This window comes from Protopterus annectens, chromosome 3.part0, assembly GCF_019279795.1.
Source record: "Protopterus annectens isolate FY-2018-M chromosome 3.part0, PAN1.0, whole genome shotgun sequence".
Lineage (NCBI taxonomy): Eukaryota > Metazoa > Chordata > Ceratodontiformes > Protopteridae > Protopterus > Protopterus annectens.
The window spans coordinates 1609547374-1609571254 of NC_056731.1; the positions used below are offsets into that span (position 1 = coordinate 1609547374).

The following is a 23881-nucleotide window of genomic DNA, read 5'->3' on the forward strand; positions in this document are numbered from 1 at the left end:
AAGAACCATTTTCAGTTGCAACCCAGGCATTTAGGCACAAGCAATAACCATGAATGTTTGCAAGACAGAAAACAGTAATTCTAAACACAGAAATAGGCTATGATTAATAACAGTAAGAACACAATGTTTTGGTCATACTGGTGTAAGACTAGTAATACAGCCTTCAAATATGTACAAGCGGCACTAGGACTGCTATTTTGTTTGGCTTGCATTGACAGCGGACTACTGTCAGGTGCTCTCCTAGACAGGGATACTGCAGACTATCATTCTGTGACTGTGAAAGCATACAGTCATGAACAGGGAAGTATACACACTTATGCATGTTATTTAGATGGCCCTTAAGCTGCAGTCAGAAGACTGGACACTCATTTATCTTTCTTAATGTTAGTGAAACAGAACTGCAGCTACAAAGAGCAAATTTTCAGCATGATCTCTTGGCAATTGTTAAATTAAATGCAAGCCTGTTTTCACAGGGTGCCTTCCTAAGTGTAAAGAGTGTAAGGTTGTTTGCTTAGTTTTTAGTCTGCTTTTAAGGGAGACCAGTAGTTAGCACTGAGCAATTTAAAGAACAGGGAATCTAAAAGAAAGGGAGGGACCCTGACAGTAAAACCCTGGCAGGAAATAGTAACCAGGTAGCATTCAGAGTTATGCAGTGATGTTCCCAGTTGCTTGTAGAGTGAACGAGTCATACTTTTTTCTGCTAATTGTAAAAGAGCTGTGTTATGTGATAAATTTAAATAAAAAACTAGAAACACACTCAGTTCATGGAATCAGAATATTTATGGCAGTTGCTTTTCTTGCTTTTATAGACAGCAAGCATGAGTTAACAAGAATATTTGTAATTCTTTGTTACATGTAACTCTTTTTATTATACTTTTTCAGCAAAGTGCAAATAAAATAAAATACATACAATGTCATAAATACATTTTCAAATATTAACATATATTGTTTATGAGTACATAGTCTGATAGAAGTGGAGTTTGTTATATATAGAAGGATGTTATACTTTGCTGCATTTCAAAACCTACAACTAACTCTTTTTAATATTAACTGGAGATTTTCTCCACAGGCTTCCTCTGAAAATGGATGACAAGCTCAATCAGACAACCCTATTAACAAAATACAAACAAATTATAAAATCATCGTATGTACCACATTTGTATGCTACTTTAATGACAGTTCTCTCCTCAGTCCCCTAGCTTGTAACACCTATGTCTTTTCTTCCAGTTCCTTCTGGCTCCTTTCTGACATTTCTTTGAATCCCTTTGGTAATGTACATCTAAATTTTTGATAAGCTGCACAAAAGCCTGAAGAATATTTGTAATTCTAATGCATGTCTTCAACTGGGCTGTGTCTGACATTGATCAGCTGTGATCAGTCCATACCCTTGTAAAAAGTAGATAAATAAAAACATGGCTTGAAGTTGTATTAAGTCTTACTAACAATTTGTTATAAGTGTAGTTGAATGGTTAAGTGATGGTATAACCAAACACCAAAAATACTTTCTGCTACTAACTAAGGGAATGCATTACCTAAAGGTTCTCAGCTATTAAACATTGCACTGTGGTTAGTCTTGGGGGGGGGGGGGTGTCTAACAGTATTAAGTAAATCTTGGTGCATTTAATAAACTGCTAGCAGCCAAGCAGTTTCAATATACATACAAACATACGCATACACACACAAAGAGGGACTGGGCACATACATGATTACATTTTGGCTACTGATGCATTTAGTTAAGAGGAGTGATATTTATTTCCAAAGGAATCCAAGGTTATATTTCTTTTATTTGAACTAATTTTGCATTTTTAATCAACCCTAAATTTCAGTGGTTACTCACTTGCCAAAAAATAGTCAGAGGTGTACATAAAACAGCTGTAAATGTTATGCCCCCACCATGTTTTATATGCAAAATGCCACTGCAGTGATAAATAACACTGTTGCTTTAGATAACGAAAAAAATATTTATTTATTTATTGACATTTGTTAACTGGGTTAGTCCAACTGGGCCAGGAGCCCATTTTCAGTGGTTACCCAAGGAGATAAGCTCCAGTTACAGTTTACAGCAAATAAAATTTCACACTCCAGGATAGTACAATTAAAACTACAGAACATCAAAAAAAATATTGTAAGTTACATACTCATCAAAACAACCAAATATCTATGTACAATATATACAAAATACACCAAGTAGGGTTAACCATATTGAGAGTTCTGATGGACCAAGATAAGCCCCAAGAAGGATAGTTAGTGATAGGGAGAGACTAGTTTATATACATGCTGACACTTGCTGGATGTTGTGAGAGTGGAGTGTACTGGAATTAGGTGGGGTCATGACAGGGGCAGGTCTTGGTGTTAAGTAGGTAAGTTTGAGTTCTTTTTTAAAGAGTAATGGTTGGGTATTAGAGCGCAAGTGTGCTGTGAGTTTATTCCACGCTTGGGCCACAGTGTATTTATATAGTAATTTGCCTATATTATTCTTTGCTTGATAAATATCAAGGAGTTGCTGGTTAGAGGTTCAGAGGGTCCAAGAGGGGGTATAGGTGGATACCAGGGGGGAAGAGACCTGGGCAGAATGAAGGTTTATATAATATGGAGTATATTATTTTAAATTGCGATAGGAGGAGTTGTTGGGGGAGTTTCAGCCATTAGAGAGTGTTGAGTGCAATGCAGTGATGGGAGTTATAAGGAGAGTTGGTGATAAATCTAGTTATTTTGTGGTATGTTTTTTGGAGTTTAGACAGGGCTGTGGACTGAATATTAGTTAGGACAGGGGAAGCATAGAGAAGGGAGGGGAGGAGAAGAGCATGAGCCAGGGAGAGTATAGCATTTGAAGTTAGAAATTTTTTGTTACGATAGAGCAAGCCAAGTTTCTGGTGAGGTTTTTTTTATGCATTGAAGTATATGTAAGTTAAATTTAAGTTAATTGTCAATAATGGCACCAAAGAGCTTTGCGTGGGGTACAGGCTGAATGATGGTGTTGTTGGAAGATGTGATAGCAAAGGTGGATTTATGATGAGAGACTGAATGAGGGAGAAAATGCAAAAGTTTGTTTTTTTGGGGAGTTTAGGATGAGTAGATTGTTGGACAGCACCTTTTCAATGCTTAAAACAGTGTTTTGGGTAAGAGTATGGAGTTCAGAGATATTACTGGAGAAAGAGATGAGAGTCGAATCATCTGCATGTTGAATTAAGGAAGATTTGTTTGCAGGCTGTGTGAAGTTCATTAGTGAAGATGTTAAACAGGAGAGGATCTAAGATGGAACCTTGGGGAACACTGCATGGAGCTGGAATGGAGGGTGAGCAGGAAGAGAGCCATCTGACAGATTGTTGCCTACAAGAGAGGTAGCTAGAGAACCAGGCTAAAGAGGCATCAGACAGATTGAGATTAGCTAGTTTAGATAGGAGTAAGGGGTGAAATACAGTGTCAAATCTTTGGAGAGGTCAAGGAAGAGACAGGATATGAGTTGGTTATTGTCACAGGCTTCAGCAACTGAGTGAGTGAAGGATAGAAGGGCAGTGGCTGTGCTATGGTATGGCCGAAAACCATGTTGAGTGGGAGTAAGAAGGTTTTCTTGGAGGAGATAAACTGAGAAGCTGTGTATGTATGCATTTTGAAAAAGTGCAAACTTGGTAATGACTGTTTAAATGAGGAGATCTACAAAGGTCACAGGCAAGTGCCTTCCTGCTACATGACAAATTCCATGTTGCGGTGCTTTAATGAGCAACATTCTGATAGCATACCACAAGAATTTTAGAGAAAAATGTACCTTTAAGATTTTCTTTCATAAGCAGTGTGACAGGACATCTGTTGTGGATAATGATACGTGGACTTGTGTCTTCTGACAAGGTTAAATATGTCACACCGAGGTGCTCCTGATAGGTCAGTACCACAGCTCTAAAAACAAACAAGAAAAAGGATAACCATATTCCTTCTGTGTTATGTCTGATTTAATTTCTTGAACAATACAAACTTTTTGTCATTCTTCTCCTTCTTCCTGCATCTGTCAGTCTTATTTTAGTTTTAATACCAGGACCTCCTTGTCACTAAAAATTAACACAGAGTTTTGCAGAGACTGCATCAGCTGACTGGTTCAGAATGATGTCAAATAGAAAAGAAACACAAATTGCAGTTGTGTTCTTATACAGCAAGCGATACATTTTGTACAACTTTGCAAATAAATAAAATTATTTAGGCACAGAGTTATTTACGGGTTTCAAGGTTAAAGGCTCAATCCTGACCTTCTCTCACCAACTAAAACGCATTCGTTGAACTGACTATTTCTGTAAACCTTTCATAAATGTTGCATTTATCTTTGCTCTTTTGGTCAGGATATGACTGAAAAGGGTATGTAGTAGATTTGTTTATTTAATGGTTAACAATGAAATAAAATAAAAACAAAAATAAACAACTTGTGCATTAAAAATATATCTACCATTACAATTATTTACTACTGCAATAATATACATTAAAAAGTGTGCATCTTTTGACTGCACCCAGTGCAGTTACCAGACAACAAAACATTCTGACTTCAGATATGCAGTGAGATAAAGAGGCAGATGTACATAATAATACTGGGAAAATGTTATATATTCAAATGAAAATGTACAGAAAATAAAGCATTAGAAAAAATGCATAAGAAAAAAAACACGCACACACAATGCAATCTGAACCATGAAAGTTTTCTCTAAAGGTGTCAGCAGTTCTTTCAAAGTTTAAATGAAAATATGTTCTTCAAAGTTGCTGCCTAAAGGACTGTCTGAACATAAAGGCTACATGTTGTACATAAGTGCAACACATGAGAATGCATTACAACATGTCTGAAACATGGAAAAAAACAATTGCTTTTTTTAATTAAGCTAACACATGATTCCACATACGCTAGCCAAATGGCAGCTTTAAATATGTCTCACAATAGTAGCAGACTGATAGAAAAGCATGTTCAGTTCACCTGGTACAAAATCCATTTTCATTTAAGTCCCCAATGGGTACGGCCACAGTCTGTCTTGGAAAATCTTGTCTAATCATAACTGGCAAGGTCCAGTACTGGGAATTGGCAGCATCCACGCCTGGAGCAAGACTCAGCAGCATGTACTTGTGTGGAAGCGAAACATCTTCAGCCGACTGAGTGGTGTTGAACAGAAGGTCCCAACAAGGAACAGAACTTGGCTTAGCCTTTCCCACAGCTGGGCTTATGCTAAACACAGTACTATCTGGCGTGCATGTATACTGGGAAAACACAAACACACAGATGGGTTACCAAATGTCTCAAACAAAATTTACTAACAGAATATCTTTTCATTAACTTGTTCCTGTTCTGCTGATGCTACACTCTGAAAATATTAAGTAAAGTAGCTGTTGACACTAAATGGAAAATAAGAAATAAAAGTATATAGTCCTAATGAAACTTCATATTTTTCCTGACCTGACTTCAAATAGTATGTGTTTATTAAGGTAAAAAGGCTTTACAACTATCAGCAAAATTGTGTAGTTGAAATATACAAAGGTTTTACATAATTTTGCCAAATGTGTTTTGTTTTATGTTTTAGATAATGCACTGCTTCACTTGTGCTTTTTTTCCTGACAATACCTAGTTGGCCTCAGAATTACCCAAACATGTACATGACACTGTGCCATGCTACCATATTGAAGGCTATTTTTCCAGCAGCTAAATGTACAATGATTATATTAACATCACACCTGAAATACTCTGCTTCTGTTATTTTACCACATTCCACTGACATCCTGTAAACAGAGCTCTCAACTTTTGCCAACAAATTTGGAACAAAGTAAAAAATAACTAAATAAAAGGCCCCAAATTAGGGACAATTTCAGCAGGAATGGAAGAAAACTTAGAGACACATCACAGGTGTCCCTAGAGATAGCTGAGAGGTCTGCTTGCAAACACAAAGTGCTAATAAAGTTAGAACCTATGAAGGTTCACAATGATTTCCATTCTGATCTAAATCCAAACCTGAGTAAGTATGGCTTTGACACATTAAAAGAGCTTGCATCCTGCCACAAAGCTTGTATGGGACAAAGTAGTGCAGTTATGCTTGATGGGAAGTAAGCAGCATCTGGCCCATAATGCATGTTTGTGTACTGTTAAGAGAATTATGCTACATTATACAATGACACCCCATTAATATTCCAAAATGTGCATGCTGATTGGTCTGCGTGCACGTTGTAAATCAGACTTATACTAATGGAAAATGGTCTGGTCTCCCAGACTTTTTCCATTAGTATAAGTCTTTTTTTACAGCAACGGAGAACGCAAGACCTCCGTTGCTTTTTAGACACTGTCTCGCTATGTTAAAGGAGTTTAACATAGCGAGACAGCTTTAAAAAAAGTAACCAAGATCTTCCTTTCTCCGGTGCTTTTTTTAAAGCTGTGTCCCTTAAAATAAATTAACAGCGAGACAGCTTTAAAAAAAGTAACCAAGATCTTCCTTTCTCTGTTGCTTTTCTTAAAGCTGTCTCGCTATGTTAAACTCCTTTAACATAGCGAGATACTTTGTAAAAAGCAACGGAGATCTTGCTTTCTCCGTGGCTTCCACTCACAGCTCTGATGTACTGCATAAGCATACGCAGTACATCAGAATAGCCGCAGAATAACAGACAGCTGCGGAAGGGCAGCAAGGAGGCATTATACAATGCCATTATTTAAAAAAAGTAATTTTTTTTTTCTTAAATAATGTCATTGTATAACAGTAATAACCGACTTCTGGGTGTGGGTAATGCTGGATTTACCCACGGTTGTCTTTGTTTGGCCACTCGGGCTTCGCCCTTGTGACCAAACCACACCAACCGTGGGTAAATCCAGCATTACCCACGCCCAGGCATGGGTTATTGCTATATTAAACACTCTCAATATCACATATAATTGCAGTGGCAGATCACTTGGCAAAGGAACCACAAGTTTTTCCTCTTCATACTTCAATGGCCCCTACTATAAAAGCAACACTGGACATATGACCAAAATAAATAATTATCTATAAAATAAATTACTTAATTAAATCAGTACCATCAGCCTTCAGTGTACAGTGCAATGATATACAAAGAAAGTATCTGTGATGGCACTTAAGAAACATGGCACAACCACTAAATTTCTCTCTCATTATATGTCTACTAACTTGAACATGGAGTAAACAGCCTAAAACATTATATGCTACTGGGTAAACATCTTTGGTCTGTCCAAAGAATTTTGCAAATCCACCACTTTCTGAATGCTGTACTTCCTCAGAATGGCTGTTTATTTATGTCCAATACTCACTGCGAATTAAACTGACTTGAACCATCTTCTTAATTTATTACTCACCTGCTATGATTTGCCCATAGCACTGTGATTCTGGTCCTCAGATTTAGCCTTGTTCCTTGTAGATTTACCGACTTCCACTTCAATTCAGATCTGATTATGGAAAATAATTTACTAAATAACTACACTAAACCTGCACAATAATTATTATATTTTCGAAATTTCAAACATCGCTCATATGGTGTCGACCATATGGTGTTCGATGTATGAAACTTTCGAAAATATATTATAGACCCAGAGAAAATCAGCTAGGATAGGAGAAGAAAAAATGTTGGTGTGGAAGTGTCTTACAGTCGTTCAGTAAAAAGAAGTTTCGACTTTGCTACATGAGATGGCTTCCAGTAATATACAGGAAAAATACATTAAATGTATTCAGATGTCTTTAAAATATGTGAGATATAGGAGGCCTATATAAAGTCAAATGAAAAATCGCTATAAAGAATAGAAATAGCTTTAAGCAGCTATTCAGATGAGCTGATAAAACTGCAGAAGTCAAAGGCTGAAATGAAGTAAAGATTGGCTGAATCTGAAGCTTCTCAAAAAGAGCTCTCTTAAGAAATTGTCAAGTTAGAAGACTGATCAGCAGACAAAAAACTGAAATATTCTGCTGTGTCACACAAACTGGATGGAGCAAACTGCATTCATTTTATGAAAGTACAAATAAGCAAATGGACTAGTATTCTGCAACAGGTTCTGTTAGCTGAAAGATCACACTGTATGCATGCTCCAAATCTGGCCATGTGAAAGCAGCCAAGACCTATAACAGTAAGGATGTAGTGATACCAGCAGAAATAGCTGTTCCTGACTAAACTGTTTCAGAAGGGAAAGGTATTAAAAACTGGGGACCTCAGCATGTTTGTAGAAAAATGAGTATTCACTGTACACTACACAGAAGACAAGCAAGTTTATTCCCGCAATCTGGGGATGTCAAGAGGCAGATGTGTGATTTAAATTGCTCACCCCCAAAGGGCCCATCTCTATACCGGAAGAATGCAAAGTTCCTGTAATCACGGCTGCAGAGGTAAAAAACACACTCTCCAAAGCAAAGAACACAGCATCCATGGGACATGACAACATCCCAGGCTGCGTTTACACAAACTACAGAATGAAATAGCACCCCACCTAAACGCCATGTTCAATCATAGCCTCACCTCAGGCTTTGTGCCCACTGTATTGCGCACAGCGATGGTTATCCCACTCCATAAAGAGGGAGCCACCATGGACCCGGGAACTACCACCCCATTAGCCTAATGAGCCTGGTCTGCAAGGCCATGGAACGTATCATCATGGAACTTACAAACAAAGACATTGGTAATCTACAAACTTTGGACCCCACCCTGTTCGGGTTTGCAAAATGCAGATCATGTCTCCTAAACCTGATAGACTTCCTTGAAGCAGTCACCAAAGCCGTAGATGAAGGTAAGGTGGTTCACACAGCCTATCTAGATCTCACCAAGGCTTGTGTCACCATCACCCACTTTGGAAGTATAGATAAACTCACTAAAGTAGGTATAAATCCCTGTGTCACAAGATAGGTTGTCAACTGGCTCACTGACAGAACCCACACTTCAGATCAGTGACAAGTGGAGTACCACAGGGTTTAGTCCTTGGTCCTCTCTTGTTGGGTATCTACTTTTCTGAAGTACAGGCTAACACAGAAGGTCTTTGGCTAATGAAGTCTGCAAACTAGGAGCCATAATTGAAACTCCTAATGATGTGGATATCCTACAAAAGGGCTTCACTGAGACAGATGCCTGGTGTCAAAGCCATGGCCTCAAGCTCAATGCCAAAAAGTGCACTGTTATCCCCTTTGGTAAAAACTCTGTACCAATGAGCTACCACAAAGGTGGTAGTCTACTTAACACTGAAAGTGTGATAAGAGACCTTGGGATACAAGGTGGACAGTAGTCTCTCCTTTGATAATCACATCGCCATAGTAGTCAGGAAATCCTCCTACATGGCACACGTCATCACAAAAGGTTTCTCATCCAGGAAAAAAGAGGTCATTGTTCCCCTCTACTCTTCACTTATTAGACCCATTATAGAGTACAATGCCCCTTTTGGTATGTACCTCACAAGACATTTACAACAACTGGAAAGGCCGCAGAAATACCTCACAAAGAGGATTACCTGCCTTAAACAGATGCCCTAGGCAGACCGTTTCAAAAAACTCCAGCTTTACTCCGTTGCATATCGCCTACTCAGAGGCGATCTCTGCTTAACATACAAAGCTATGTCAGACCCAGAGCTGTTGGATATGCTCCACTTAAAGAAATCCCAATCCCTCTGAACTACTCACTCTAGGGACCTAAACCTTGTCACCACAATAAACAGAACATGCTGGAGGGATAGATTCCTGTCCCAGAGACTTCCCATACTCTGGAACAAACTATCGATATCAAACAAAGCTCCTTATTAGCACTCTTCAAGAAAAATCTTGATGATTGGATGGGAAATAGGAAATTCACCCCAGGGATCACCTCTGTGGCTCTGCTCGACAAGGGCACAGGAAAATAATTTTCTTGGGTACCTTTTTGGCTAGGCTTATATAGGCCCTAGGGCCAAAAGCCTAGTACCTACCTATGAACCTATATCCAACTGTCATTAGAATATTTTTGGAGGGATGATCAAAGACATTTTTGGATACAAAACAGGCAATGAAAGAAATAAAAAAAAAGTTTACCCAGCAAAGAGTGAGCCAGCAAACTGTAGGGGACTCCACTACTCATTCTTCTGGCAATAACAAAACCCACAGAGACAACTTAATAATATCTATGCAAAAACTGGCTCTGCTACTGCTTAGCTCCTGGCTAGAATACATTTTCTGGCCTCATCTGTTGCCTTTTCTCCAAATACTTGTCTTTTCCACTTCCCCCTTTTTCTCCATTGGGCTAGAAAAATACTCACTAAACCACAAGGAGTAACTTTTTTACACAAATTATATCAGAATGGTTATAAAGGAGTAACTTTTTTACACAAATTACATCAGAATGGTTATAACAGAATGGTTTGGAAGGACAAATACATTTTGCAGAGGATACTGCTGCTCTGGAACAGACTCCCTATCCATATAAAACAAAGTTCACCCTTGTCCTTATTCAAGTACAACTTCAATCTATGAATGGGAAACAGAAAATGTACCCCATAACTGCCCCTGTACTGCTAACTGACAGAGGCAGCTCCTAAATGCTTTATCCCATGCATTGTCCCCTCAAATTACCTGTGGTATGATCCCATATATTTTCATTGAGGTAATATATAATTATTGACCATGGGATGTGTACGGCCAATCTCTAACCAAATGGGATAATTTAATTTGAGCACAAAAAGAGAAACTGGCTAGGCTTAAAATGACCCTCAAGGGCAGCTGGCCCAGTATGAACTTATGAAGAGAAACTGGCTAGGCTTAAAATGACCCTCAAGGGCAGTTAGCCCAGTATGAACTTATGAAGAGAAACTGGCTAGGCTTAAAATGACCCTCAAGGGCAGCTAGCCCAGTATGAACTTATGAACCTATCAATCACAGACTCTAAATGACAAGACTCATTCTCTTCTTCTCTCTAATTAGATCAACCAATATCTCACTGCCCCCCGTCACAGTGTCATCAGTCTTTCTTTCAAAAACTAATAGCCCTTATAACAGTCTAAGAGTCCTGAACCATTCTTATATTATTACTTTATTTTTCAGTCTTAAATGTAACAATACTTTCAGAGCTGCTCTACTAATAACAGATCATACTATATTTCATTATCAACTACCTTCTCCCTTTTCTAATATTTCCATAGTTAAGCTGCCTCTTCTTTTCATTACTGTAATTGCTAGACTCTGCAGGTAATAATACATTATCTTTTGCAATCTTATGTCTCTCTGCTATACACATGGCTGTGTCTACTTCAACACTGTATATACATATGCAAGTTATATACATGATGCTTTGTAAGCTATTGTAAAGTTGTTTCTTTCATGTATGTACACTTACTTATATTTTGTATTCCTCCTGATATCATGTAACTGTATTTTATGTACATGTCAAAACTAGCGGAGCTTCTCTTCTAGGCTGCCACTGAAAAGGGGTTTTATCCCAGTTAGAGTTTCTTGCTAAAGAAAAATAAATTAATTAAATAAATAATACATTTGCCAATTAAACATTTTCTGTTGTTCCAAAGGAAAGTTACTGAGTAGCAGAAAAAAATTCCAGGAGCTAAATAGAAAAATCAGGATTACCTTGAACGTGAACCAGAGATAGGTGTTGGATGGTCAAGATAATGTGAAATGATAAAATAAATGGAAGAATGCTAAACTGGCATCTCAGCTGGCTGTAGTTTAGTCATGAGAACAACTTGACTGCAATAAATTGCTTTTTTGAATACCTGTACCCTGTTTGGTTCATTGGCTCAGTGAAGCTTGCAGGTCAATTTTTTGTTTGGTTATGAGAACAACTTGAGTAAGAACTAGTAAAAGTTTGTTGGCTGTTAAATTTGTGGGTGTATTCTTTAGCATAATCCCCACTTTGTCATTAATGTTTAGAAAGACAATGAAGAAACTGAAGATGCAACTGTAAGTAACAAAACATGTTTTTGTTCTTAGTAATATGAGTATAACTTATTGAAGTAAACTGCACATTACATTGTAAAGTAATTCTGTAAAGCATGCAGAGTTATTATAAAGCGAGGTGAGGGGGAGTTTTATCTGCTGTTTAGTATTGTATCTAGGGTTGATACTGCAACAAGATAAAGGCTGGACATAAGCAATATAATGTTGTGAGCTCGGGCTGCTGTTGGATATTTAAAAATGGATTGATCATACATGTGTATTAAAAAAGTACCTTTCCTTGCTTTTATATAGGTGGAATTATAGATTAATTTTCTTAGTCTAGTTTTGTATCATCTGGAGAGAACTGTTTATTGCATTTGTAAAGCTATTAGCTGTTTTTCATCAGCAAATGCCTCCAGTTGGAGACAGTGAGTCTACATATGCAGGCAATTAATCAGACAATGTAAACATATAAACAATGTACTGTGAGGCATTTTTTGTACAATAAAAAATAATTATTACTATACTCACTCACACCTAAAACTTTGTTTTGTATACTTCCAGTTCATACCCATTCCTGCTTATGGTGTCCAGAACCTTTTTTGAGTCTGGTTTCTTTAACTAAGTGACTTACCAGCTAGTAATAGGCAGTATTAGAAAGGACAAGGGGTTATTAACAAAATGACACTAAGATTGTTACTTTAGGATATCCTGCAGTGGAGAAATTAATTGTTGTTTGCCACTTGTTATTCACATTTTCATATTTATGTTCATACATTCATAACTCAGAGACCTCTACATTTCATTTAGGTATATGGTGTGAAACACCAATGTGGGAGATAGGATAATTCACATAAAATGCTGGTTTAAATCATACTGTTGTGGAAATATTGCTAGTTGTTTGTTAGAAATTATGAAAGTTAGCAATATTCCCATATGCACTTAATACTTCAAAACCAAGTGGCTTATAAACTTATGAATGACATTAGGTGAAACCTTAGATGTTGCTGAAGAAAACCGTATTTAATATTTGCACTGGAAGATGTACATCTTAGGAGATATCCAGTATTATTTGTATGGCGAATTATAAAATTAAATGTTTTCATATTTCTGTAAATACTTAAATAAACATGCATTTATCGAGGAATTTCTTGTTGTCACAAGAAAGCTTATGTCAAGTTAATAAAACGTTCTAACAATATATGCCTAATTTGTATAGTTTTCATGATATGAAAATTTGTTAGTGAACGTTTCGAAAACATATAATTTTCGGTTTGGTGCGCATTATAAAATATTACAGTATTTATAAAAATACTATGACTGCACTATTATCACTGTAAATAATATTTCTTATTGAAGTATGCTATTTGTACAGTTGTAATAGTTTTAACTGTTCACAAAATATTTACATAGGTTTATCTTATGCTTTTAAATTTTATTTTTCAGAAAATGCTCTAGAATGCAAGATGTGTATAGGCTGTTAGAGGAGTGCATTCCGCAACACATAAGTATTAATGATTTAAAGAAGAACTGGCAAAAACTTCAGTAAAAATAAATGAAGTTTGAGAAGGAGGAAAGTCAATTATTTTGCAAACAGTTGTATCCTCATCATAATTAGTATTTCAGTATTGAATACAACCAAGCACAATTTAGTTTATTCATTTAAAGGGAACAAGTGCACTTATTTTTGGGGATAAAAAATCAGTTAACTGAGAGCATGCAATTTGTTTTTCACATTTGGGAGGGGAAACAGATAGGACAAAGACAGACAAAGGAGGTAACAGAGGCTTTAGCATGAACTTCTAACATGATTAAACCTACCTTTAGGACAAATAAAGCCTGTGGGTACAGGTGTCTATTTTGGATAACTACACCTATATGGAGAGGCAGCTTCAATTTTTGGAAAGTGTATATATAAGTTTTGTGTGTCTGCTGTGAGTTAGGGGGTTGAAATGTATTTAGTTTTTCATTTATTGGGTATTTCATTAAAGGGAAAAGTCTTGGAAAATGTGACACAGATTCAAATAGAGATAAGAAGCAGCAACTGTTTACATGATCAGCCTGCCAAGTTTTAGTGTATGCATGCAAGATGGAAACATACATTTAAAAGAATGGTCTTTCAGAATATTATGAAAGCAATAACATTTTATTAGAATGACTCCCTAATCATTTTTATTATGTAATAGCAATATAACTGCAGGTACTGGCAAAGAGTACTGAATAAAATTAAGTGGTGTAAGCTGCAAAACAGAGAGAGGTACAGGGTAAAGATAGCAATTTACAGGAGACACATTTGGATAGAAATAAGAATGTGAACTTGGGAGAAAAAGTTTTTTTTCAGAATGGGCATTAACCAGAGAACCAGAGACAAAGGAAAATGGGGACTGCTAATACTGATTATAACACAGGCTCCAAAAGTAATAAGAAGAGAAGACAATAATGGTAGATTTGTATTATTGGCAGGAAATAGGATTATTCTGACATATACTGATATTCCACCTAAAACTACTATTATGGAGCTTAAGAGAATTTGGGGAAATATAATTAGCTTTCAGGACCATTATTGATGCTTGGGGATTGGAACCTGAGTTGCAATAATGAGGACACATCTGGATAACGCAGAAGAGAAAAAAGTAGATTTCTGAAGAAATTAAAAGAATATTTGAAATAGAAGATATGAATGTACTAGCAGGAACTCAAGCAAAATTTACATATCCCTTAAGGTTAGGGCTAGAATGGCTATATGTTATATTTCACATGAATATTGGTATTTAACTGAAAGTACTAAATCATATCTACTAACTATCTCAGAAAATGTACCAATAAAGACTAAGAGACACAAGGTATGGAAGCCAAAGACGACACTAGTGCTTTCCTACATACCTGTTAAAAATAATTTAAAGAAGGGAAACACAGATAGGACACGGACAGATGGCAACAGGGAACACAGGATCTAGCATCAAATTTCAACAGGATTAAGAGCTATGAGAAGATAAACATTTCTTCAGAGGGGACAGCTACGGAGTGGAATAAAAAGAAAATGGAATTTAAAATATGGTAGAAATAAGAGTGAAAGATATGGAAAAGATGTAACTGGAATTATTTAGAGATGTCAAAGGTTAAAATTATTGCAGAACAGAATCTCTCAGAACAAAAAAAGAGGAGCAATTGTTGAGTGATAAAGGGAAAATAAGGGAATATATGGACAATAAGTATGTATGAGTTTAGAGAAATGTTAGTGCTAAGCAAGTATTTTGATACCTCCAGAGCATAAAACAATTAGCACAATGACTTAGGTAGCAGAAAATAGAAATAGCTGTTGTTAAGTGTAGGGAACCCATGACAAGAAAGTTAACCAGATTATCTTATAGAGGTATTACAGATATTTCAGAAATTGTATGAACATTTGTATAAGGCAGAGGAATGGGGAAACAATAAAATGCATAAATGGAAATACTTATGGATATCTTAAATCTGCCAAGGTTAGAGGGAGATTAGGCTCAATATTTAATAGCTAAAATAGGAAGGGAGGAGATAAAAATGGTGATGTACAATCAACTAACAGACATCACCAAGAACAGATGGTATTTCTGTGGAAGTCTGGAAGTTAGGCGAGAAGAAGGTGATAAAGACTTAGAAGGTTTTATTATTTTAAAGGGACTGGTTACATTATCTTGGAAGAAAGATTTGGTGGCTGAACTACTCAAAGAGAGTAAAGTCCTTTAGACTAATTTAAATTTTTAAAACCATGACTAGAAAGTATTCATATCTATACGAGCTAAGAGAATGGCAAACATGTTGCCAAATGTGATGAGAGGAATCAATGTAGTTTTATATAGGGGATACAAACATCTGACAACATTAATAGAACAATGGTGATCCAGACGGAAGCAGAATGTAAAAAAAAATGCCACTATAATACATGGGTCTTGATGCAGAGAAAGCACTGTACAGAATCAATTGGGATTTTACAAATAATTCAATGGTATTCCCTGATAGAATACTAGGGTTAACAAGGAGGATTTAACTCAAGCAGGAGGTTATAAATCAATGTAGAAAGGAATTATAATGGGGGCTAGGGGGGTTGAAGAGATAAGGGGAGAAAAGTAGGATTTTGGATGAAGGCCCATAAGGAAAACAACAACAAACATACAGAATATTTTATTTATAAGGCAGCAAGAGAATTAATGAAAGGGGATTTTTTCAAAAGGGGTTACTGTAAGTAGGGGTGTAGAAAACAGTCAAGAGGGGACTGGAATTTGAAAACATTAGAAAAGGAACCAATGTATTGGGAACAAATAATTAGGGAGGGAAAGGTGGTAATGCTGGGATGAGGCAAAGCAGAAATCTGTACTGTAGTCTGCTGTCGCTATAGGCAAACAGATAGGGATAGGGAAGTACTATGTGAAAGCTCAGCTCTGTTTGAGTTTTCAATTGAGTCTCTAACAGAAGCTGCTGATAAAAAGGGATAATTAGTAGTGCATATAAAGCATTTCATAACTATAAGAATCAACAGAAGAGGAGATTAGAAAAGATTGGGAACAGAGATTGGAAGGCAATTTACAAAGGAACAGTTGGATGACATCTGTATGGTTCCCACGTATGCAACAAAATACAGAAGGTGCAGGATTTTTTTTTTCATGGAAGTATTTGCATATATATTTTATAACCCAAGAAGATTTCAGAGAATTTTTCCACAGGTAGGCAGCAAATGCTGGTTGTGTCATGGGAAAGACAGAGGAAACTGGAAACATATTTTTGTGAAATATAACAGGTTGGCATACTTAAAAAAATCCCCATAGTGTTCTTTCTCAGAAATGCTGGGGAAGCAAATGATTCTAACTAAGGAAATGACTCTTTTGAGCTAGGGTATAAGATCAAAATTGCCAGAACATAGTAAGAATTTACTAAGTTTAATGCCATTGACCAGCAAAAAAAAGCAATTACTAGAAAATAGAAATCAACATCTAAAGGAGATAAAAGAAATGGAAGCAACATCTGTAGAAAAGAAAATAAGCAAACTACAAAAAATAAATGGAATTTGTGGGAACAATACATGCAGAATAATGTTTAGGAAATAGAGTGAAATTTAAGGTAAGGCAAGAATTGAGGGATTTCTGTAATGCTGGATTGAATGACACCTGTTACAAATTAAAACTATAGTTGTGTAAGTTGCACTTACCATAGCAATAGATTGTCGAATTCCACACTGCTGCAGTAGCCTTTTGGCTATATGGATTGTATCCTACCCAGGGTATAACCAGACATTTTTTTTGTTGTGAATCACCTAATCCTTCACCTCATGGTGATGTGAGCACTTGCATCCATGCAAGGGCCACTTAGGCCTCTCTGTCCACGCATGCATGTTCCATATAGGGCATTAAGGGCTACAAGTCATAGAATGAGCAGTCACCGACAACCTCCTAGCACAGGCTCCTATCATACCGCCTTCCAGCACAGGCTGTGTTAGCAGAGCAGTGGCACAAGCCAGTCAGGACCATCATTCTTTCCACTAAGATGAGCACAGCCATCCTCCCTTCTGCTGCCATCGAAGCCCCAAACCAGTAATTGAACCTTGGTCAACTGGGCTTTAATAAGAACTTTATCCCTTTATACAACCCTTGCAAGCATTGGTGTATTATTTTAGAGACAATAATCAGACTTTTACGGAAGTTCTGGATGTTGCCAAACTATTCACTAAACATTTCATAAATTCTTATGGTTTGACCGTCTGTAACTTACAAACTATGGGCCTTTACGGGTGATTTACAGTAACAGGAAACTACATTGTATCTACTCCTCACTAAATACAAACACCTTCGAGAAAGGATGCTACTTGAAATAGAAATCCAAAATCACTTAGGGGAGTTCTGGCAAAACATCTGAAACTCATTTATAAGGGATGCAGTAAAAATGTAGATATAACAGATGACTGCAAACTTGCTATTATAAAAAAAACAATATATACAGAAAAAGGTTCACATGACAAGGTAAACAGCTATAGTCCAATCAGTTTGCTGTCTAATATAGGGAAGGTTAAGGAGAATTAAATAATATTAGTTATGCAAATACAAATTTGTTACAATCTGTAATTAGCTTTTTTAAAACTATATTAGACACTTTTCATTGAAATGAATATACAGACAGATGGGATATTTACTGATTTTATGTCTGTGTTCATCAAGAGTTAACCATGAATGATTACTTAAACTGATTAAAATAGGCATGTCTAGACATCTTGTAAATTGGATAGGGGTAATGGGTCATGGCTGCATAACAGGAAATGTCAGACAGAGTATTAGACTTGCCACATAAATACTACAAGGTATGGTAGCAGAGTGCCACAGGTGTCTTATAACTTTTCAGTTTATGCATTTCCAACTTTGAAATGCAATCAACTGTTTTTATTGTTTGTATGTGGATTACCTAAAATGGTAAAGGATATTGTGAGCAATGTAGATCAGAAGAACATTTATCTGTTTTTAGATGAATTGTGTACTTGTGCTAAGATAAATGAGAAAAGTTAATGCAGGAAAAAAAAAGTGGATCATCTTTGCCCCTTCATCTGCAGTGCTCTTACAGGCTTGGAGACAGGTAGGTTGATTATGTTAGTTTATTAAATGATCTAGGACTGTAGCCATCATACTGATAATGTAAATGAAGGGTGTAATATGATCAGTGGTTGTGTGTAGAAAATGTATTAGATCAAAGAATGTAGAGGTGACAAAAACATTTAAATAAGTCTAAGACTGATCAAATGAACACTCACTGCCTCTGAATTCTATATTATAAAACTCAAAAATTAGAAGAAATACAAAGGGTCTACTGTGATGATTTAATATTTTTTTCACAGGGATCTAATTCTTGTAAACAAGGTCACAGCCACTGCATTAATGTGGAAATATACAGGCTTAAAAAGTAGTAAAAACACAGATTAAGTAAATTTGTTTAGAGATCCCAAGAATAACTAACAGGATGATAAACTGATTTTCTGACAGAGTTGCTGACACTTGGAATTCTACATGAATAAAAATAAAGAACAGTAAAAACCTAGTGACTGCTAAAGATAAGTTAAATGGAGCTGAGTGTTATAAGGTAGCTAATGTTTAAATGTTAACTCAAATTCAACTCTTTGTGACCTCACAGACTTTAGCACACCAGGCTGCTTGTCTGTCAAGAACTCCATCTTTGAGTTCTAGCAAAGTCATATTCATTACCTCAGAACTGCTGTTCATCCACTTTAACAAGCCCCATTCTTCATTTTCCCAGTATCACTCCCTTCTTTACTGAACCCTGCCTTTGCATTGCGTGATACAAAGTATATGAATTTTAATTTTGGTAGTAGGCCTTCCAGTGAACAGTTTGTATTTATTTCCTTGGGTATTGCTTTGAGTTTATCTTCTTGCAGTCCACTGAATTTTTAAGTTTTCTCCAGTGCTACAGTTCAAGAATTCTAATAAGGTATTAAAGATTACAAGAGCATTTGGCCCATGCCTGAAAAATGTACAGTACTAAACAGGTCTTGTACATTTATTTTCTTTTCACAAATTACAGATCTGCTGCATTACCACTAAAAGAACTACATGTTTTATACAACTTTCACATTTCTTATCTGAAAATCTCCATGCTTGCCTTAGTTCAGTACAACTCCCTCACATTTCTTTCTCCTTTCTAGATCTCAAGAGAGCTTTCTTGTGACACATAAAATAAACTAATCTTGAGTTGAGGATGTATCCTAGGGTATGCCACCTAATCCCTAGTCTCAACTGACCAGGATTGCCTTGCCATGCAATAGGGCTGCAATTCTAAACTCCATCTGAGTCGCACAGTAATTTGACCACTGGCACTATGTACCCACTTTAAGGGATGATGATCTGCGACCACAATGAATTTTCTTCCATAAAGGTAGGGTTGAAGCTTTTGGCAAGCTCAGAGTATGCCCATACACTCTGATACTATAACTGAAAATTATTCCTCCCTCACCTGAAGTCTACAGTTAAGATACACTATTTGGTGCTCTTCTCCCTTTGAAGAAACCTGGTTACATAAAGCTCGCAAACCATGGTTTCAAACATCTACCTGCACTTGGGTAAGACACAAGACCATTCATTGCTTCCTTGATCTTTCTGAAATATCTGCGCATAGGCTGGTGTCCAGAAAACCTTATTTGGTCTATTTTTTCTGATAATTTGGAAAAACTGATGGGAAACTGCAAATTCACTCCCTGTTTAACAACCATGTCCCTCGTGGATACAGGCAACAAGCAAATTACCCAACATACACTTATTCTGCCCATCTCTGGGTTATTCATATGAAAATATAAGGGCTAAAAGCTACCATGGAAATGTTAGGTCAGGCTTCTTACAAGTCTCACAGCTTAATAACCTAGTAAGTACCTATAAACTTAAGGTCTGTAAAAGCCCTACTACAGACTCATAAGTCTGACTAGCCATGGAAAGAATTATCATGGAAATGATTAATACGGATATAGAAAGCCTTCAAACACTGGCTCCAACCCAGTTTGGTTTGGTCAAGAGCAGATCATACCTACTCAACCTGCAGCACTTCTTTGAGAAGGTTACCAAGGCAATGGATGACGGGAAAACAGTGCATTCTGTCGTACTTAACCTGTATAAAGCATTTAATACAATACCCTTAATTCAGGCAATGTAAACAAACTCACATATATAGGTATAAACCCATATGTTACATGCTGGGCAGCCATTTGGCTCTCACATGCACCCAGGTTCTGTGCTGGGTCCACTCATTTTTGGCATCTACTTCTAGGAAGTCAAGGCCAGTGTCAAGGGCCTCAAGCAGACCAAGTTTGCAAATGATTGCAAATCAGAAGCAGCCACAGAACCCACCCACCCACCAAGACACTAACATCCTATAGGAAGGACCAACACAGACAAATGACTAGTGCCAAAGCCATAGTTTAAAACTCACTGCCAGGAAATGCATAGCAGTACCCTTTGGGAAGTCAGTCACCCCAGGAAATTACCTCATCAATAACATATCCCTAAGATTAGAACTCGTAATCAGAGATTTGGGCACATATGTAGATAGTAACCTGGCTTTTGACCAACATGTGTCTAAAGTAGTAAGGAAATCATTCTATGTTGTTCAACTTATAAGCAAGGGCATGGCATTTAAGTCCAAGGAAGTCATTGTTCCACTGTATTTGTCTTTTATCAGTATTAGGCCCATTACTGAGTAAAATATCCCTTTTGGTATAATACCTGACCAGGTTCAAGCAATAACTAACTTCCACAGAGGATCCTCACAAAAAATAACAAATACAGGGTATAAACAGCATGTCCTTTGCAGATTACCTCAAAGCCCTACCTCTATGCTCCTATTTCCTACATACTGTTGAGAGACAGTCTTTACCTGGCATGCAAGGCATCCTTGAATCAAACTCTGATGGACCTTTTGCATATCCGCAAAATGATTAGCATCAGAATTACTTGATCTTGGGATTTAAACTTTGCTTGCAACATAGGACATGGTAGAGAGACAGGTATGTGCCTCAGAGAACTCTCCTTCTCTGGAACAGGCTTCCCGGCCATATGAAGCAGAGCTCTTCCTTAACCATATTCAAGAAAAACCCAGTACCAGCTGATGGGAAATCAGAACTACCCCCTAGGTCCAGCATTTATGTCTCTAATGGACAGAGGCAGCCTGTAAATCCTGCCCTAGCTTAATATACTCCTTAAAATAACCTCTAAGGCACATAAACTTGCAGGATACAATTGGGATGCTTGGCTAGGCTTATAAATGTCCCAGTTTTTGTTAGACTAGTGTACACCTATGAACCCAAGAGGAGTGGCTACTGTGCTGTATTATGGGTCAAACTTCCTATACTGCCCTGCTATCCCTAGGTTATAGCCCATACCTGCTTTTTAGTAATGGGACAGGCCTGGCCAGAAGAGCCTCCACATTATAAGACACTGATCTAATCCTACAGTTACCCATTCTCTCACCAAGATAAGACACTTTTACCATTTTTACCTAATATTGGTTTGCTTTAATAGCCCCTGACTTGTTGAACATGTCCTTATCAAGACCAACTACAAATTACAATGTCACCCATATAAACAGATCATAGTCTTTGGCTCCTGCTAGAATGCAATGTAGCAGCCAATGGAAGGTTGCTGGGGCATTTTTCAACCCACAGGTCATTTTGGTGAATTCATACAATCCAAAAGGTGTCACAAAAGCTAATCTCTCTTTTGCTGTTGCTGTGAGTGTTAAGGGTACCTAACAGTAACCCTTAGTTAGGTCAACAGCAATATGATTGTGACCTCCCCCACAACTGCACTAAAGATCTATTCATCTTATGCATGACGTAGGCATCTGACTTTGTGTGACTATCCAACTTTCTATAGTCCCCAGAGAAGCTGGTGTTCCCATCTTTATTTTCCACCAGCACTACCAACGAAGTCCAGGAACTGTTTGATTCCTGGATTATCTCTTGCAATTTTCCAGTATAGCTTGCTTGAATCACTTAAGACCTCTACAAGGAGACTGTTTGATGGGCTGTTGTGTCCCTTTGTCCACATGCTGTTCCAAAATATTCAGTATCACTTAGCATATTCACTGCATGCGTTGCCTTACCTATTAGCAGAGGATCAAAAACCTCACAAATTGATCCTGGCCTATTTGGTGTTGACTAAACACCCTTTCAATTGTCCAAATATAACCATCAAAATGCTCTATACAAGTAAACAATGTATTAGTGACCTTTGCTTCCAGGGCTGAGCTTTCACTCCTGCTACTCATATGCATCTCTTGTCAATAAAGGATCTCTGCCTCTCTGCACTATCCCATCTTTTGTGTCTCAAACTGTTTCATTCCCTCTGCTGTTTTAAGAAACCTATTTCCAACTAAAATGCAATTTCTTCAGGTCAAACTGCATTCTGAGGTCAGCTGGCAATGGACTAAATTGTTCTTTTACTGCACTCTGCCCCCTACAGTCCCCTAAGTGGATTTTTTTCTGGTTCCATGAAATGAGCTTTAACTATACAAAAGGTAGCTACTAACTCATTATGATTCAGGTGAGCATAACAGCATATGGAAATTCTTGGATATGTACTTTTTAAACAGTGGTGTCACTGTCATTTGGCATATTCATCAGAGCTCATTTTTTACCTGTCCTAACTATGCTGTCTAAAGAATAAAATAACTTTAGTAATATACATATCTCTGTACATTCATCTTGAGGCTGCAAATGTGCATGTGACGTTTGTGGTGACAAAACTGTTTTAGGCTCAATAAGTCAAATTACAACATCTATACCACTGCAAAACACTAATGTGATGGCCTTCCAGGCTATGGTCTAATGCTGTATACCAGTGGCACCAATAAATGTGATGCCTGTAAAGGTACAGTCTCTCAACCACACCACTGACACCAATATATGAGGGACAAAGATCAATGGTCATCTAACCCATTCCATTGTCCCAACACGTTTTAGTTAAAAAAAAAAAAAAAAAAATATAATATATATATATATATATATATATATATATATATATATATATATATATACATATATATCTGTGTGTGTGTGTGTATAAATAGAAGTAAATCAGTATAAAAACTACATAGTGAAGTTTGGCCTTAAGAGTGCTTAACACATGCACCACCATTATCTCTTTCCTCAGTCAACACAATTGAAGGGAAAAAGAAATCACACTGTACCTCATCATCTGTGGCCTGCAAGGATGCAGTTATCAGTGGCTGATAGAAAACATCAAATGAAGTATTATTCACTATAACCGTCTGGTCCTCAATTTGCAAAATCTGAATTCCATGCTGAACGAATGAGGAAATGCAAAACTGGCAGAGCTGTAACAAAGAAAACATAACAAATAAATTGCACAAAATAAAAAAGAATACATACCCACCAAAAGATGATACAATTCTTCACTATTCAATAAAGACCCCCATGGACCACAGCATAGTAATCTGTGAATCATTATGGATCAACTGCTAACTTTTCCCTTACATACAGAGCACATAACACATCA

General features: G+C 37.0%; 1 protein-coding gene across 1 annotated transcript in view; it reads right to left on the reverse strand.

Moving 5' to 3' along the window:
* VPS13B (vacuolar protein sorting 13 homolog B) overlaps positions 1-23881 on the reverse strand; it is a 5424989-nt gene that overhangs the window by 292632 nt on the left and 5108476 nt on the right. The window contains exons 51-53 of the mRNA XM_044065647.1: positions 23553-23699; positions 4949-5226; positions 3767-3894 (exon numbers count right to left, since the gene is read on the reverse strand). Coding sequence (XP_043921582.1) covers positions 3767-3894; positions 4949-5226; positions 23553-23699 — 553 coding nt within the window. The remainder of the gene's footprint in view (positions 1-3766; positions 3895-4948; positions 5227-23552; positions 23700-23881) is intronic.